The sequence below is a fragment of the Dreissena polymorpha genome, chromosome 4 (genome assembly GCF_020536995.1).
Source record: "Dreissena polymorpha isolate Duluth1 chromosome 4, UMN_Dpol_1.0, whole genome shotgun sequence".
Classification (NCBI taxonomy): Eukaryota; Metazoa; Mollusca; class Bivalvia; order Myida; family Dreissenidae; genus Dreissena; species Dreissena polymorpha.
In genome coordinates, this window is record NC_068358.1 from 31,478,837 (window position 1) to 31,494,215 (window position 15,379).

The window sequence follows — 15,379 nt, forward strand, 5'->3', positions numbered from 1 at the left end:
ATTTGGTCGGATTGTTTATCTTGATAAAATCTGGGTTGGGATTGTATTTGGGTCATCTGAGGTCAAAAACTAGGTCACTCGGTCAAATAATAGAAAAACCGTCAACAATTTGTTAGTGTAGACAGTAGAGGTCACAGTTTTCATCCAATCTTTATGAAATTTGGTCAGAATGTTTATCTTGATAAAAACTGGGTTGGGATTGTATTTGGGTCATCTGGGGTCAAAAACTAGGTCACTAGGTCAAAAACTAGGTCACTAGATCAAATAATAGAAAAACCTTGTGTAGACAATAGAAGTCACAGTTTTCATCCAATCTTTATGAACTTTGGTCACAAGGTTTATCTTGATGAAATCTGGGTTGGGATTGTATTTGGTTAGTCAGGTGAGCGATTCAGGGCCATCATGGTCCTCTTGTTTTATACATGTTTGTCTGGTTGCAGGCATTTTTCCTTCTATGGCTACAGGGAATCCTTGTTGACACTGTAGAAGTCACACTATTCAGGGACCTTAGTCAGAACATTTGTTCATGATTTCTGGTTCGAGTTTGCAAATAAGACTAGTCTATTGGAGAACATGGCTACCATGGGCTGGGGCAGTTTTCCTTATATGGATTTAGTGAGACCTTGTTAACACTCTTTGGTCCACATTTATCACCCAATCTTCATGAAACTTTGTCGGAACAATGATATCTCGGACATGTTGCCATATGATTACCGTTCATTAAAAAATCCATAAAACTTGCACTAATGAAATCTCGACCGGTTGAAAAATAGTTCTGGTCTTTTTGTTAACACTTGTTAGAAGTCACATTTTTGGTCTAATCATCAAGAAACGTGCAAACAACATTTGTTGTCCCCTACTGGTGAAACTGGAGGGGACTTATGGTTTGTGCTCTGTCTGTCTGCCTGCCAGTCTGTCCGTCACACTTTTCTGGATCCTGCGATAACTTTAAAAGTTCTTCATATTTTTCCATGAAACTTGAAACATGGATAGATGGCAATATTGAGATTATGCTCATTTTGTTTGTACATCAAGAATCCTGGTTGCTAAGGAAACAAATAAAACAAATGACAATGGTGGAGTTTCACCGGTAGGGGACCATATTGCTTAGCAATCCTTGTAATAATAATGTTTTGGTTGTGTTTTGAAATAGTTCTTGTTCATTGAAAACCATGGCAATCCGTTGGACGGGCCAGGTTTCCTTTTATGGCTGTAGTGAAAATTGAGTAACACTCTAGAATTCACGTTTGCTTGATCTTTATGATACTTGCTCAAGTCAATTTATTCTAATGATATCTCGAATAAGTTTGAAAATCTTCCACTTGGATGCATCATGCCCATACAAGGAAGTTCACGTCTAAACTCTGTCATGCCAGGAGACTGTATCACTGCTTTCCCTTTTTACATGTTTATAACTTTAATGAAGTACAGCTCTAGACTCCATCATATCCAGATAATGTTACAGAGGTTGCCCCCTTCCTAGATTTATTTGTAATTTCAGCTCTAACCTCCATCAGGTCTATAGACTGTTACACAGGGTGTCATTTTAGTTTGAACTCCACCATGTCTAGAGACTGTTACACAGGGTGTTACTTTAGTTTGAACTCCACCATGACCAGAGACTTTTACACTGGTTGACATTTTAGTTATACTATGTGGAAGTGTAGCTCAAAACTCCACCATGACCAGAGACTGTTACACTGGGTGTCATTTTAGTTTAACAATGTGGAAGTGGAGCTCTAAACTCCACCATGACCAGATACTTTTACACTGGGTGACATTTTAGTTATACTATGTGGAAGTGCAGCTCAAAACTTCATTATGTTCAGAGACTGTTACACTGGGTGTCATTTTAGTTATACTATGTGGAAGTGCAGCTCAAAACTCCACCATGACCAGAGACTTTTACACTGGGTGACATTTTAGTTTAACTATGTGGAAGTGCAGCTCTAAACTCCACCATGTCCAGAGACTGTTACAATGGATGTCATTTTAGTTATACTATATGGAAGTGCAGCTCAAAACACCACCATGTCCAGAGACTGTTACACTGGGTGTCATTTAAGTTATACTATGTGGAAGTGCAGCTCAAAACTCCACCATGACCAGAGACTTATACACTGGGTGTCATTTTAGTTATACTATGTGGAAGTGCAGCTCAAAACTCCACCATGACCAGAGACTGTTACACTGGGTGTCATTTTAGTTTAACTATGTGGAAGTGCAGCTCTAAACTCCACCATGTCCAGAGACTGTTACAATGGGTGTCATTTTAGTAATACTATGTGGAAGTGCAGCTCTAAACTCCACCATGTCCAGAGACTGTTACACTGGGTGTCATTTTAGTTATACTATGTGGAAGTGCAGCTCCACCATGTCCAGTGACTGTTACACTGGGTGTCATTTTAGTTATACTATGTGGAAGTGCAGCTCAAAACTCCACCATGTCCAGAGACTTACACTGGGTGTCATTTTAGTTTAACTATGTGGAAGTGCAGCTCAAAACTCCACCATGACCAGAGACTGTTACACTGGGTGTCATTTTAGTTATACTATGTGGAAGTGCAGCTCAAAACTCCACCATAACCAGAGACTGTTAAACTGGGTGTCATTTTAGTTATACTATGTGGAAGTGCAGCTCAAAACTCCACCATGACCAGAGACTGTAACACTGGGTGTCATTTTAGTTTAACTATGTGGAAGTGCAGCTCTAAACTCCACCATGACCAGAGACTGTTACATTGGGTGTCATTTTATTTTAACAATGTGGAAGTGCAGCTCTAAACTCCACCATGTATTGGGACTGTTACACTGGGTGTCATTTTAGTTTAACTATGTTGAAGTGCAGCTCAAAACTTCACCATGTCCAGAGACTGTTACACTTGGTGTCATTTTAGTTGTACTATGTGGAAGTGTAGCTGAAAACTCCACCATGTCCAGAGACTGTTACACTAGGTGTCATTTGGTGTCATGTTAGTTTATGTGGAAGTGCAGCTCAAAACTCCCACCATGACCAGAGACTGTTGCACTAAGTGTCATTTTAGTTTAACTATGTGGAAGTGCAGCTCAAAATTTCACTATGTCCAGAGACTGTTACACTGGGTGTCATTTAAGTTTAACTATGTGGATGTGTAGCTTAAAATTCCATTATGTCCAGAGACTGTTACACTAGGTGTCATTTTAGTTTAACTATGTAGAAGTGCAGCGCAAAATACCACTATGTCAAGAGACTGTTACACTGGATGTCATTTTAGTTAAACTATGTGGAAGTGCAACTCAAAACTTCACCATGTCCAGAGACTGTTACACTGGGTGTCATTTTAGTTTAACTATATGGAAGTGCAGCTCAAAACTCCACCACGACCAGAGACTTATACACTGGGTAACATTTGAGTTTAACTATGTGGAAGTGTAGCTCAAAACTCCACCATGACCAGAGACTTTTACACTGGTAGACATTTTAGTTTAACTATGTGGAAGTGCAGCTCTAAACTCCACCATGTCTAGAGACTGTTACACTGGGTGTCATTTTAGTTCAACTATGTGGAAGTGTAGCTCAAAACTCCACCATGACCAGAGACTGTTACACTGGGTGACATTTTAGTTTAACTATGTGGAAGTGCAGCTAAAAACTCCACCATGACCAGTGACTGTTACACTGGGTGTCATTTTAGTTCAACTATGTGGAAGTGTAGCTCAAAACTCCACCATGACCAGAGACTTTTACACTGGGTGACATTTTAGTTATACTATGTGGAAGTGCAACTCAAAACTCCACCATGTCCAGAGACTTTTACACTGGGTGTCATTTTAGTTATACTATGTGGAAGTGTAGCTCAAAACTCCACCATGACCAGAGACTGTTACACTGTGTGTCATTTTAGTTCAACTATGTGGAAGTGTAGCTCAAAACTCCACCATGACCAGAGACTGTTACACTGGGTGTCATTTTAGTTCAACTATGTGGAAGTGTAGCTCAAAACTCCACCATGTCCAGAGACTTTTACACTGGGTGACATTTTAGTTATACTATGTGGAAGTGTAGCTCAAAACTCCACCATGACCAGAGACTGTTACACTGGGTGTCATTTTAGTTCAACTATGTGGAAGTGCAGCTCAAAACTTCACCAGGACCAGAGACTGTTACACTTTTTGCCCTTTTATGCAAGTATATCTTATGCAACGAATTTTGCTACTTGATAGATTAAATGCAGTTAAATATCGTAACATCAAGAGCTAAAGGTACATCAGTTTTTTTCATCAAATTCACCAGTTTCATGCTAACCATTGAATTTTAATTTAATCAATTATAATAAAATGGGAAAACAACATTTCAACTGTTGCGGATTTTATTAAAATCTTGAAAAGGAAACAAATATAACAAAATAACAAATAAATTATGCAAGTCTAAAATAAATTTGTTCCTAAGTTTATAATGAAATGCATAAACATTCACAAATCAGGATTGATGGAAAATCAAGCAAACATAATACAAAATAATCAACTAATATGACGAAATCAAAAGCATGATTCAATAATCATCAATGAATGCCTAGCTTTAAGTAAATCTTTGCAACTATTCTATTTACTACAAGAAGTGTCACAGGTTTTCTAATAAATCTGTACAATACTTGGTTACCATTACATTTGCACATGATTCTCTTATGTGAAATACAAAAATATAAAGACAATAACTATGTATAACATGTCAATATTTTTTTTCAGAAACTTTCATTGAATTTTACAGCAAATTAATGCACAGTTTGTAAATGTGGTTTCAAAACTTAAAGCAGGATCATGCAGTCTGGTAGAGGAACTAAATACATAAATAATTCACTTTATATGGATTATATGCTGAATATAACATTCCAAAACGGGAACAACATGAAATGTAAAGCACTTAATAAACTTAACCCATTTATGCCTAGCGTCTAGAAAAAAGGCCTTGCATGATGCGGCGTCTCATCAGGGTCTGCGCTATTTGCTTAAAGGAATTTATGTAAGAAATATTCTAAATATATAAATAAATATACTAGACATCCCTAATTTTGGAAATAAATTGATCCAATTTAAAAGGATGGGAGAGTCCACTAGGCATAAATGGGTTAAAGTCTGTAGGTATTGCTAAAGACTTTCGTTTAAGAGAATACATAAATGCGAACAATAACTCTTGCATTGTTCAATTTCAATAAAGGCAGCTATATTAATAAATGCTGAACAAAAGACAAAATTCATTGAAAAGTTTGACACTTAAACCCAATGTGGAAATCATTTCGAGATTACAAACATAACAGGAATAATTGTTATTGTAATAATTAGCATGATTTTACTTTACATAAATAACCATTTTTAACACAGAACATGGATTACAATCTGTACTCCAGCAGCGTAGCATATCGATCCTCATCCCCGCCATAGTTTGCGGCGAGGATCACTTTCATATCTGTACCATAATACTTGGATAGATTTATATTCCCCTCCCACTGGACGGGACCTAGTGATTTTAACGCTATGGGATTATGGTCCAAGATGATCACAACCTGTTTGGCCTTCGGTACGTGCGTTCTGAACTTCACCTCGTCCTGTTTCATGTCCGAGTGCAGGATGAGCGGCTCAAACATGTAGCAGCCCTCCTTCCAGTGGCCGAGCTGGCGTGGGTATGGATACACCTTCTCCGAGACTTTCCTGCACTCGATCAGGTAGTTGAAAAGACCCAGGGAAGTGTGGGTCTGGTCCTCAGCAATGTTGCCGTGGATCTGCAGCTTGTAGAAGCCGGTAGAGGGAATGTTCACCAGGAATGTCACAATGGAGGGCTGCGTCTGTATGAAGATGAAGTCAGAAGCGTCTTGGCCGGAATCTGCCTGCAGGAGTTGGGCGTTGAACTTCATGTCGCGGCTCGTGCCCAGCTGAATTTCTATATGGTTCTCTGATCTGAGTTCAATAAGTGGGTCGTGTTCGTTCAGGGTGCGCAGGCCGAATTCTGTGAACTTTGGTTGAGGTCCAAGAAAGCCCGGTGGAACCTTTGGTAAAGATATATTTGAAACTGTTTCATTGCATTCTATGAGGTATTGGGCCACTTGACGGAATCGCATGTCTTCAGTGTCTTGCGTGTCAGGGTCCCTAGCATAAATCTCGAGCCCATATCTACCTTTTTCTGTGGCAACGACAGTGAAAGATGCCATGTTTTCTACAATCTTGTACACCACCAATGGTAAGTCTTGACTCGCTGAAACCTGGCTCAGTTTTACTTGTGACCGCAGCTGTATAGCTTTCACCATTTTGATGCGCACTTCTGCCTTTCCACCCTTGGTCTGCACAATGGCCCTACTGTTCCCAGGCGTGAGCCCAAGTTGGTAGAAACCTGGCCCAGGGCCCCACATTAGGGAGGAACAGGGTGGATAGGGGCACACTACTTTCTGGGGGTCCTTTTCCTGGTGCAATTCATACTCACACACCTGCGAGAATGAGATGTCTTTGCCACTGGGTGTGTCCTCTTTCCCAAATATATGCAGAGCGTACAGGCCCTTTTTTGGAAGACTGACACGAACAAATGCTGAATGAGGAAGACACTCAACCATACCGAACGCGTTCAGTTTAATCCCGTTAAACTCGTCAACCTTCTGATCGGCAAGAAGACTGAACACAAACTTCAGTCCGGTACGCTTCGATGGGAAGCCAAGTTGGATTTCTGTCTCATCTTTGGTGTATATTACCCCGACCTTGTGCGACATTGTTTGCAGACCAAACTGCAGGAAATGTGGCGTAATCTTTGGCTGGAAGCAGAACTCGTCCAGTGTGACCACATCATTAAGAAGCTGCCACTGAGGTTCGTCTGGGAAGTGAGTGAAAATGAGCTTCTTTGGATCTATGAGAAAGAAGTTCTCGTTAAAACTGTACTTCAGTTCCCCTGACCCAGTCTTGTTGACAAGGGGGATTGTGGCTAGGTAACTGTCCACAAAACACCACTTGCCGTACACGTACACAGCATTCCACCAGTGCTGATACTCCTCTGGAGTCATTGACTGCCCTATCTTGCAGTTAGTCCCCTTGGTCAGGCCGGATATCACTTTACAGTGAAGGCCAGCAAAACTGAAACAAAGTGTGGAAAAGATTAATCAGTTTCACACTTATTTATCACTTATTTGTCATTTTATCCAACAGCTAATCGATTTTATAGAAGGCAACTCTGGGTGTCAGTTACAATTGTGAAAAGATGTTATAATTTTGGTGCATTGACCTCTTACTTTACCAGCGAAATCAACATTGAACGGTTATTTATTTTAAGAATAGGCCCCTAATTTGTTACTTAATCAAAAGATGTATATCCATGAATACTTGCATGCTTTCACCAACTGTTCTTAAATGGTAAAGGAAAATGGCAGAGAACATAATGCATCTTGTGTGTGCAGATTATCAACTCATTATGGAAGTTGAGAAAGAAAACAACTTTTATATGCCAGCAAGAAAAAAGTATTTCAACAAAGAGTTCAAGAAGAGTTGTTTATAGACCAAAATTAACAATATCGGTGGCAATTTATGTTGCATCATGCTTGACGTAGGGGTACACATTTTGTATGTTGAAAATGGTAGCCATCTTGGTTTTGGTCTTTAGATTTTGTGAAACAAGAATTTAGGTTTGAACAAAACTGTCATAGTTCTACTTAAGTGTGTTACATTTGAATTGTAGTCTATAGCAATATTTTGTCTTGTTACTCTGCTTTTGTATGAAATTATTGAATACTTTATTCGCATTGCGTAACTGGTAAAGATCACAAATAATTTTGATATTACAAGGTTACAAGGTTAGATTCAGTTGTTTTAATCAAGACTGTTTTGTCTATTGTTTTTTAACTATTAAACGCTTACATGTAGATTACCAAGCCAAAGATTTTTTATAAATATTATAGGATAAATAAAATATTATGTAAGTGTCTTTGAATTCATCCAACTTGTGACAGAAAGGCCTATACGGTATGGCAAGCTGTGAGTGTGGGAGGACACTACACAATTGTACTTAAGACCCTAAAATAATCACTTATGGCAGAGACGCCCATACCAGCACATGGTATAGAAGACATGAGCATGTGAGGAGCGTCCAGTCTTCAGCCAGACAAGGATCTCCTCTGGACTGTCCTTCTCCACAGACAGGAAGTTGATGTCCTCCATCTTCTTGATGGTCAGCCAGCGAAATATCAGCCTTAAAGTAACATTGAAAATATGGGCCTGGATCAGGGAAAAAGGGGTATAATTCATGTCTGTTAAGTGTCATACCAGATTAGCCTGTGAGTATCAGAGGCTTATCCTGGACAACACTTTCCACTTGTATGGTATTTTTTGGTTTAATGGACGTCTCTTCTTAGCTTAACGACGTCTCTTCTTAGCTAAAATCCAGTTAAGGAAGAAAGTGTTGTCCCTGATTAGCCTGTTTGGCCTGCACAGGCTAATCTGAGACGACACTTTACACAAACTGCATTTAACTCCAATATTCACAGAATGAGACTTAAAAACTCAACTACACGCACAAAACATGGTTGGCAGCATACCTGGCCTTGGCAAGCTCATTGGTGACATGTCTGGAGAAGATCAGGTCCCACATAAGGTCCCGGAAACTGTCATGATGGCTCTGGGACACCTGCAACACACAAACCAGAATTTGAAATATAGGAAAAATGGAACTCTAAAAACATCATCACAACTGAAATGTGTAAAAACTTAAAACAGGTTATATAACAAAACAAGAAACATTACAATTATTTAATTTGTTGTCACTGACACAATAGGCACAGGCAAAACATTGAAGGTTAAAACACCAGTTTAAAGACTAGCCTTACCTCACAGCCAATACTTAATTATAAACCATAAATTATGTAGATAAGCTATCATTGATCTAAAAAAGAACTAACAAGAAATGTGTTTGTCAGAAACACAATGCCTCCTAATGCACCGCTTTTTTTTTACCTTTGACCTTGAAGGATGACCTTGACCTTTCACCACTCAAAATGTGCAGCTCCATGAGATACACATGCATGCCAAATATCAAGTTGCTATCTTCAATATTGCAAAAGTTATTGCAAAACTTTACTGTAAGGTTAAAGGTTTGGGACAGAATGACGGAATGACAGACCGACAGGCCAAAAACAATATGCCCCTGATCATTCGATCTGGGGGCATAAAAAGTTATGAAAATTTATGTTTGTTATTTTTTTACCTTGAAGGCTGACCTTGACCTTTTTTCCACTCAAAATATGCAGCTCCACAAGAAGTAAGTAAGAGATTGAATGGAGAAATGAATTTTTTTATTTATTTTTTTACCTTTGACCTTGAAGGATGAACTTGACCTTTCACCGCTCAAAATGAGCAGCTTCACGAGATACACATGCATGCTAAATATGAAGTTGCTGTGTTCAATATTAAAAAAGTTATGAAAATTTATGTTTTTTATATTTAAAACTTTGACCTTGAAGGTTGACCTTTACCTTGACCTTTCACCACTCAAAATGTGCAGCTCCACGAGAAGTAAGTACGAGATTGAATGGAGAAATGAATTCTTTAAATTATTTTTTTGACCTTTGACCTTGAAGGATGAACTTGACCTTGACCTTTCACCACTCAAAATGTGCAGCTCCACGAGATACCCATGCATGCCAAATATGAAGTTGCTGTGTTCAATATTAAAAAAGTTATGATAAAACTTTAACGAAGGTTAAAGTTTTAGGAAAGAAAAATACAATGATATTTGACCTTTGACCTTGAAGGATGACCTTGACTTTTCACCACTCAAAATGAGCAGCTCCATGAGATACACATGCATGGTAAATATCAAGTTGGTATGTTAAATATTGCAAAAGTTATCAATTTTTAACCAAGGTAAAAGTTTTGGACAGAATGACAGACAGACAGACAGACAGGACAAAAACAATATACCCCCGATCTATCGATCCAGGGGCATAAAAATGCCACACTAGAAATCTTGGTTGCATGTATTTAACATTTTTACTGAATACTTGTTCATCCAGAATGCTCAATACCGCTCCAAATGATCTCAATAATAATATTCTAAATGACAAACTATCTAGCTGTTATTTTCATTAACCTTTCTTAAAAATGTTATATGCGTTTGCTGTTTGAGATTATTTAAAGAAAACAATCAGGGCTTGATGCTGTCTGAAGTCTTCAAAAATGTGTTGCCTTAGTAAGAACTTTCTCACAAAAAACTTTTTAATCTAGTTTAATTTAACTTTTAATCTTTATTATACCTCAATATAAATGAGATGGTCGTATTTTTTGACGCCACATGCTATTTCCTTCATAAATACAGCTTACACGCTGACGGTCTTTGCATATTGAAATGAAGGAAAACAGGCAATAACTTCTCAGCTTGTTTGTACCGGTAGATAATTTTACTATTATTCTAAATCTATAATTGACAGTGAGAATGCAAAATAAAAATCATCTCTCAAGAGACACAAAACCTGCTTCTCATTACATTAACCCTTTTCCCCATAAGAAGCAAAGTAAAAATGGCTATGTGCAAACAGCATAAAACCAGAACAGCCAGCAAGTTACTCGCAGTCTGTTTAGGTTTTAGGCTCTTTGCTGCTCATCAGTATCTAAGGGTTGGAAATGAAGCCTTTAAAACTTGAATCTAGTAAGAAAGGTCTTTCATTTAATTTAACTTTCTAAGTGACAACAAATGCATCAAAATACATATGAGCCATGCTCTGTGAAAAAGGGGTTTAATGCATGTGCGTAAAGTGTCGTCCTAGATAAGCCTGTGCAGTCTGCACAGTCTAAATAGGGACGATACTGTCCCCCCAAACTGGAATTGCGCTAAGAAGACACTTTCTTTGAACAGAAAATATCATAAAAGCGGGAAGTGTCATCACAAATTAGCCTGTGCAGATTGCACAGGCTAATCTGGGACAACAGTTTACGCACATGCATTAAATCCCTTTTCACAGAGCATGGCTCATATCTAAGTGGTGAAGGGTTAAATTACAAATAGTCCTTAAAAAATATCCCAGCTCATGAGCAGGTGAAATGGAAAATTTTAATTTAAGCTCACTCAGCGTTTTTATACTAGTAGGTGGGAATTGTAAAAATCTTTCTAAAACAAAAATATTTTAGGCTTGCATGGCAAATTTCACTATTGGAGCATTTTCTCAAAAAATAATACAAATAATAAAGGCGTGCATGCCCCATTTCACCAGGTATCAAACTGACCTCTTCAGCATGTGTGTCGAGTGACTCTATTACGAGTCGGTCGGTGAAGTCGAAGAACGATACCATGCTACCCAGGTTGGACGGTGTTGGCTTCGGGGACTCGCTCATCATGGGCAGAAGTTCAAAATCTGTCGGCACCTTGGGTGGACCTCTCCGCTCCTGAATCTCTAGGGTTTCAATTGCGGGTATGTTCCATGCTGCAAGTTTCTGAAATTACAATTCACAATCACAATTGAAAATTTCAACCTTTGATAAAATTAAGAATCTGAACTAATTAATTTTCCCAGAGATACTATCTGAGAATAAGAATAAACTATGGTAAATATTTTTCATCCTGCACAACTTTTAAAATACGCAGCCTTATCATTTATTGTCTTCAGTCTATATACATATACAGAGCCTGTTTCCAGTCCAACGTTACAGACGAGCTCTCCTCTGGAAAACCAGGTTTAAGGTGCGCAATGTGTCAACCCAGATTAGCCTGTGCAGACTGGAGGGACGACACTTTCAGCCTAAACTATACTTCTGTTAAGAACAGACTTTCTGTAAACAAAAAATACAATAAAAGCGGAAAGTGCTGTCCTTGATTAGCGTGTTTCATCCGACACCGACTAATAAGGGAGGACACTTTCAGCTTTTATGAGTTTTTTGGTTTCAAGGACGTCTCTTATACGCAGATTCCAGCTTAGGACTTATAAGCGAAATTCCAGTTAAGGACTTATAAGTGAAATTCAAGTTTAGGACTTATAAGCGAAATTCCAGTTTAGGAATTTAGTTGAAAAATGTCTTCTTTTATTAGCACAGCCCATGACTGCACAAGCTAATCAGGTACAACATTTTATGCACATACATTAAGCCCCGTATTCCCATATCCAGGCTCAAACACACATTTACCTCTTTCTCATCACTCTCAAATATGGCTGCATCCACCTCGTCAGCGCTATGGCCTCTCGAGATCTCGCTCACAAACATCGTCTTCTCATCATCCGAGAGATATATCACGAGGTACTGGCATGCGTGCGCATACAGCCGCTTGTTGTTGGGCTGACTCACCAGTATGTTCACGCCGTATTCCCCGGGCTCCGGAAGGCTCAGTGCTATTGTGATCTAGAATTTACCCTTTGCTACTGAGATACGCATTTTGAACCATTTGTAGTTCATCATTTAATTTAATTAGGTGATCTAGAATTAAAGATGTCATATTATATAATGCTTGCCTGTGGTCATGATATTAAGAAGTGTCATTTACAAAGTAGAAATTCGTTGTTTGGATTATTGTAAAAAATTAAAGCCCTCATTTTCATAAAAATGATACTTACACAGTATTTGTAACTGATTTCGGGATTAAGCAAACCAATGGTTTCATTATTTTACTTCTCAGATTAATTAAAATTCTACAACGGCATGCTAAAACTTTCATACAAACAAATAAGAAAGTCATCCATTTGTAATTCTGCAATAATTATGGGCCCTGACACATTCCAAGCATTGAAGTGCTTTATAAAAATATTTAAGCTGATAAATTTAACCCCAATTTGAAAATCACATGTTTTTATCACTGAGTCACATGTATAATTATCTGTTAACAAATGCAATGGTCGATCTACTCAGGTCTGCTTAATTCCAGAACCGTAAATACAAAATTGACAAATTAAATCCAAATTATGAGAGGTCCATTAAAACATGTGGAGTGTTGTGACTCCTGCCACTATGACAGAGATATATTTAAAGCCTTGATAACATCAAAATAATATGTCTTGTAGGTAATACATAGTTGTTTCAAAGTTTAGATGCATGTTATCGGTTCATGATTTAACCCAAACACATTTTAATCTTCTGGTCATGGTTTATTTTTGACAACAAACACTGACCTACAAGTATTATTTTGTGACCCTTAACCAGTCAGCAACGCACTTTGTAGCCCCTTAGAAACATTGAATTGGGATGTGCTCTGTGAAAAGGGGAGTTTTGATGCATGAGCGTAGAGTGTGGTCCCAGATTAGCCAGTGCAGTCTGCACAGGCTTATAAGGAAGACACTTTCCTCTTTTATTATATATTCTTTTAAAGAAAATCTCTTCATTGCAAAAATCCAGTTCAGGTGGAAAGTGTTGTCCCTGATTAGCCTGTGAGAACTGCACTAGCCTGTGAGAACTGCACTAGCCTGTGAGAACTGCACTAGCCTGTGAGGACTGCACTAGCCTGTGAGGACTGCACTAGCCTGTGAGGACTGCACTAGCCTGTGAGGACTGCACTAGCCTGTGTGGACTGCACTAGCCTGTGAGGACTGCACTAGCCTGTGAGGACTGCACTAGCCTGTGAGGACTGCACTAGCCTGTGAGGACTGCACTAGTGAGGACTGCACTAGCCTGTGAGGACTGCACTAGCCTGTGAGGACTGCACTAGCCTGTGAGGACTGCACTAGCCTGTGAGGTCTGCACTAGCCTGTGAGGACTGCACTAGCCTGTGAGGACTGCACTAGCCTGTGAGGACTGCACTAGCCTGTGAGGACTGCACTAGCCTGTGAGGACTGCACTAGCCTGTGAGGACTGCACAGGCTAATTTGGACAACACTTTACGAGCATGCATTAAACCCCCCTTTTTCACAGAGCGCAGCTCAATTAATGTAAGCAGTTTCTTTTTAGTTTCAAGTTTTAAAGGCTTTATTTCAAACCCTAGAGAATGATGAGCGGCAAACAGCATTAAACCTGAGCAGACTGCAAGTTACTTGAAGGCTGTTCTGGTTTAATGGTAGTTGCATATCGCCATTTTCACTTTTGCTTCTGAGCAGGAAAAGATGAAACCACATTACCTTATCATGGTTGCTGACATGGATGCACCGCTGCAGGATAGTGTCGTCCACGTCATGACGTCGCAGCTTGCACATGACTCGCATCGACCTCGTCTTCTGAAACTTCAACTCCACTTGGGGCTCAAACGACGTGACAACACCTGACTTAGTGTCCGCTTTCAAACCAAGCTGCAAAAAATATCATACAGTCTATTGAATGTCATGTCCAGTTCTGACTTTAGTGGGTTCTTTATTTGTATTTATGTGCATAGATTTTTGTCCTTTTTTTCAAATCTAATGTCACCTAGATGAACATGTGTTTAGTGTTCTCTTGAAGATATATTTCAGCAGATATTATGTAAGTCACATATAAACGTATTGAAACAAAAGTATTTGCGAGTGCTGACTGTGTTTAGTTTATTGTAATAAGAACAGAACAGAATAGTATACCATAATTACTCAAGTTTTCGGACCCTCTAAGTGTTCGAACACCCTCTTTTTTAGCAAAAATAATTATTTTTCGTGACTCTTAATTTTCGGACATACGGGTTTTCGTCCATAATTAATGTCTCTTAATTTTCGGACAGTATATTTAACCGCGCTTTTCTACAGACTTTGGTCTTGTTTTCGCTTATCTTGTGACACTTCGATCATGGATTTTTACAACGGAATTAAGGTAATAAAGGGCAATGGACCATAACATTAGCGTAATTGGGTAAATAACCATGTAAACCAGTAGAAAATAATGGATTTACCCAAAAAGTTGTTTTTATTTGTTTAAGCAGAAAAAGAAGAGTTCACAAAACTTATTGTACATTGATTTATTGCATTTATTTCAATATAATTATAATGTTCGGACACCTTCATTTTTGTCTCTAAATTTTCAGACACCTGTAATTTTTGAATATTTTTGGTATCTAAATTTTCAGACACAAAAAATGTTAATTATTTTAAGTGTCCGAAAACATAGAGTAATTACGGTACATTGTATTTTGACTTTAACATAAAAGCTTTTTATCATTAACACACATATACAATAGCAACATGCATTTGAAGTAAATAAACAAGAGCTGTGTTTGTGAAACACAATGCCCCCTACTGCGCCGCTTTGAAGCCATATATTTGACCTTTGACCTTGAAGGATGACTTTGACCTTGACCTTTCACCACTCAAAATGTGAAGCTCTATGAGATACACATGCATGCAAAATATCAAGTTGCTATCTTCAATATTGCAAAAGTTATCGCTACGGTTAAAGTTTTGGGACAGAATAACAGACAGACAGACAGACAGGCCAAAAACAATATACCACCAATCATTCGATCTGGGGGCATAAAAGCACACATCATTTCAAAGAAATATCAGTT

At 38.5% G+C, this 15,379-nt stretch overlaps 1 protein-coding gene across 4 annotated transcripts in view; it reads right to left on the reverse strand.

The window, feature by feature from the left end:
- Positions 1–4,416: 4,416 nt before the first annotated feature.
- LOC127879772 (uncharacterized) overlaps positions 4,417–15,379 on the reverse strand; it is a 114,331-nt gene continuing 103,368 nt past the window's right edge. For all 4 annotated transcript variants that reach the window (XM_052426825.1, XM_052426824.1, XM_052426823.1 and 1 more), the window contains exons 7-12: positions 14,034–14,201; positions 12,118–12,330; positions 11,224–11,430; positions 8,544–8,632; positions 8,057–8,197; positions 4,417–7,089 (exon numbers count right to left, since the gene is read on the reverse strand). In XM_052426825.1, coding sequence (XP_052282785.1) covers positions 5,367–7,089; positions 8,057–8,197; positions 8,544–8,632; positions 11,224–11,430; positions 12,118–12,330; positions 14,034–14,201 — 2,541 coding nt within the window. In that variant the 3' untranslated portion in view covers positions 4,417–5,366. The remainder of the gene's footprint in view (positions 7,090–8,056; positions 8,198–8,543; positions 8,633–11,223; positions 11,431–12,117; positions 12,331–14,033; positions 14,202–15,379) is intronic.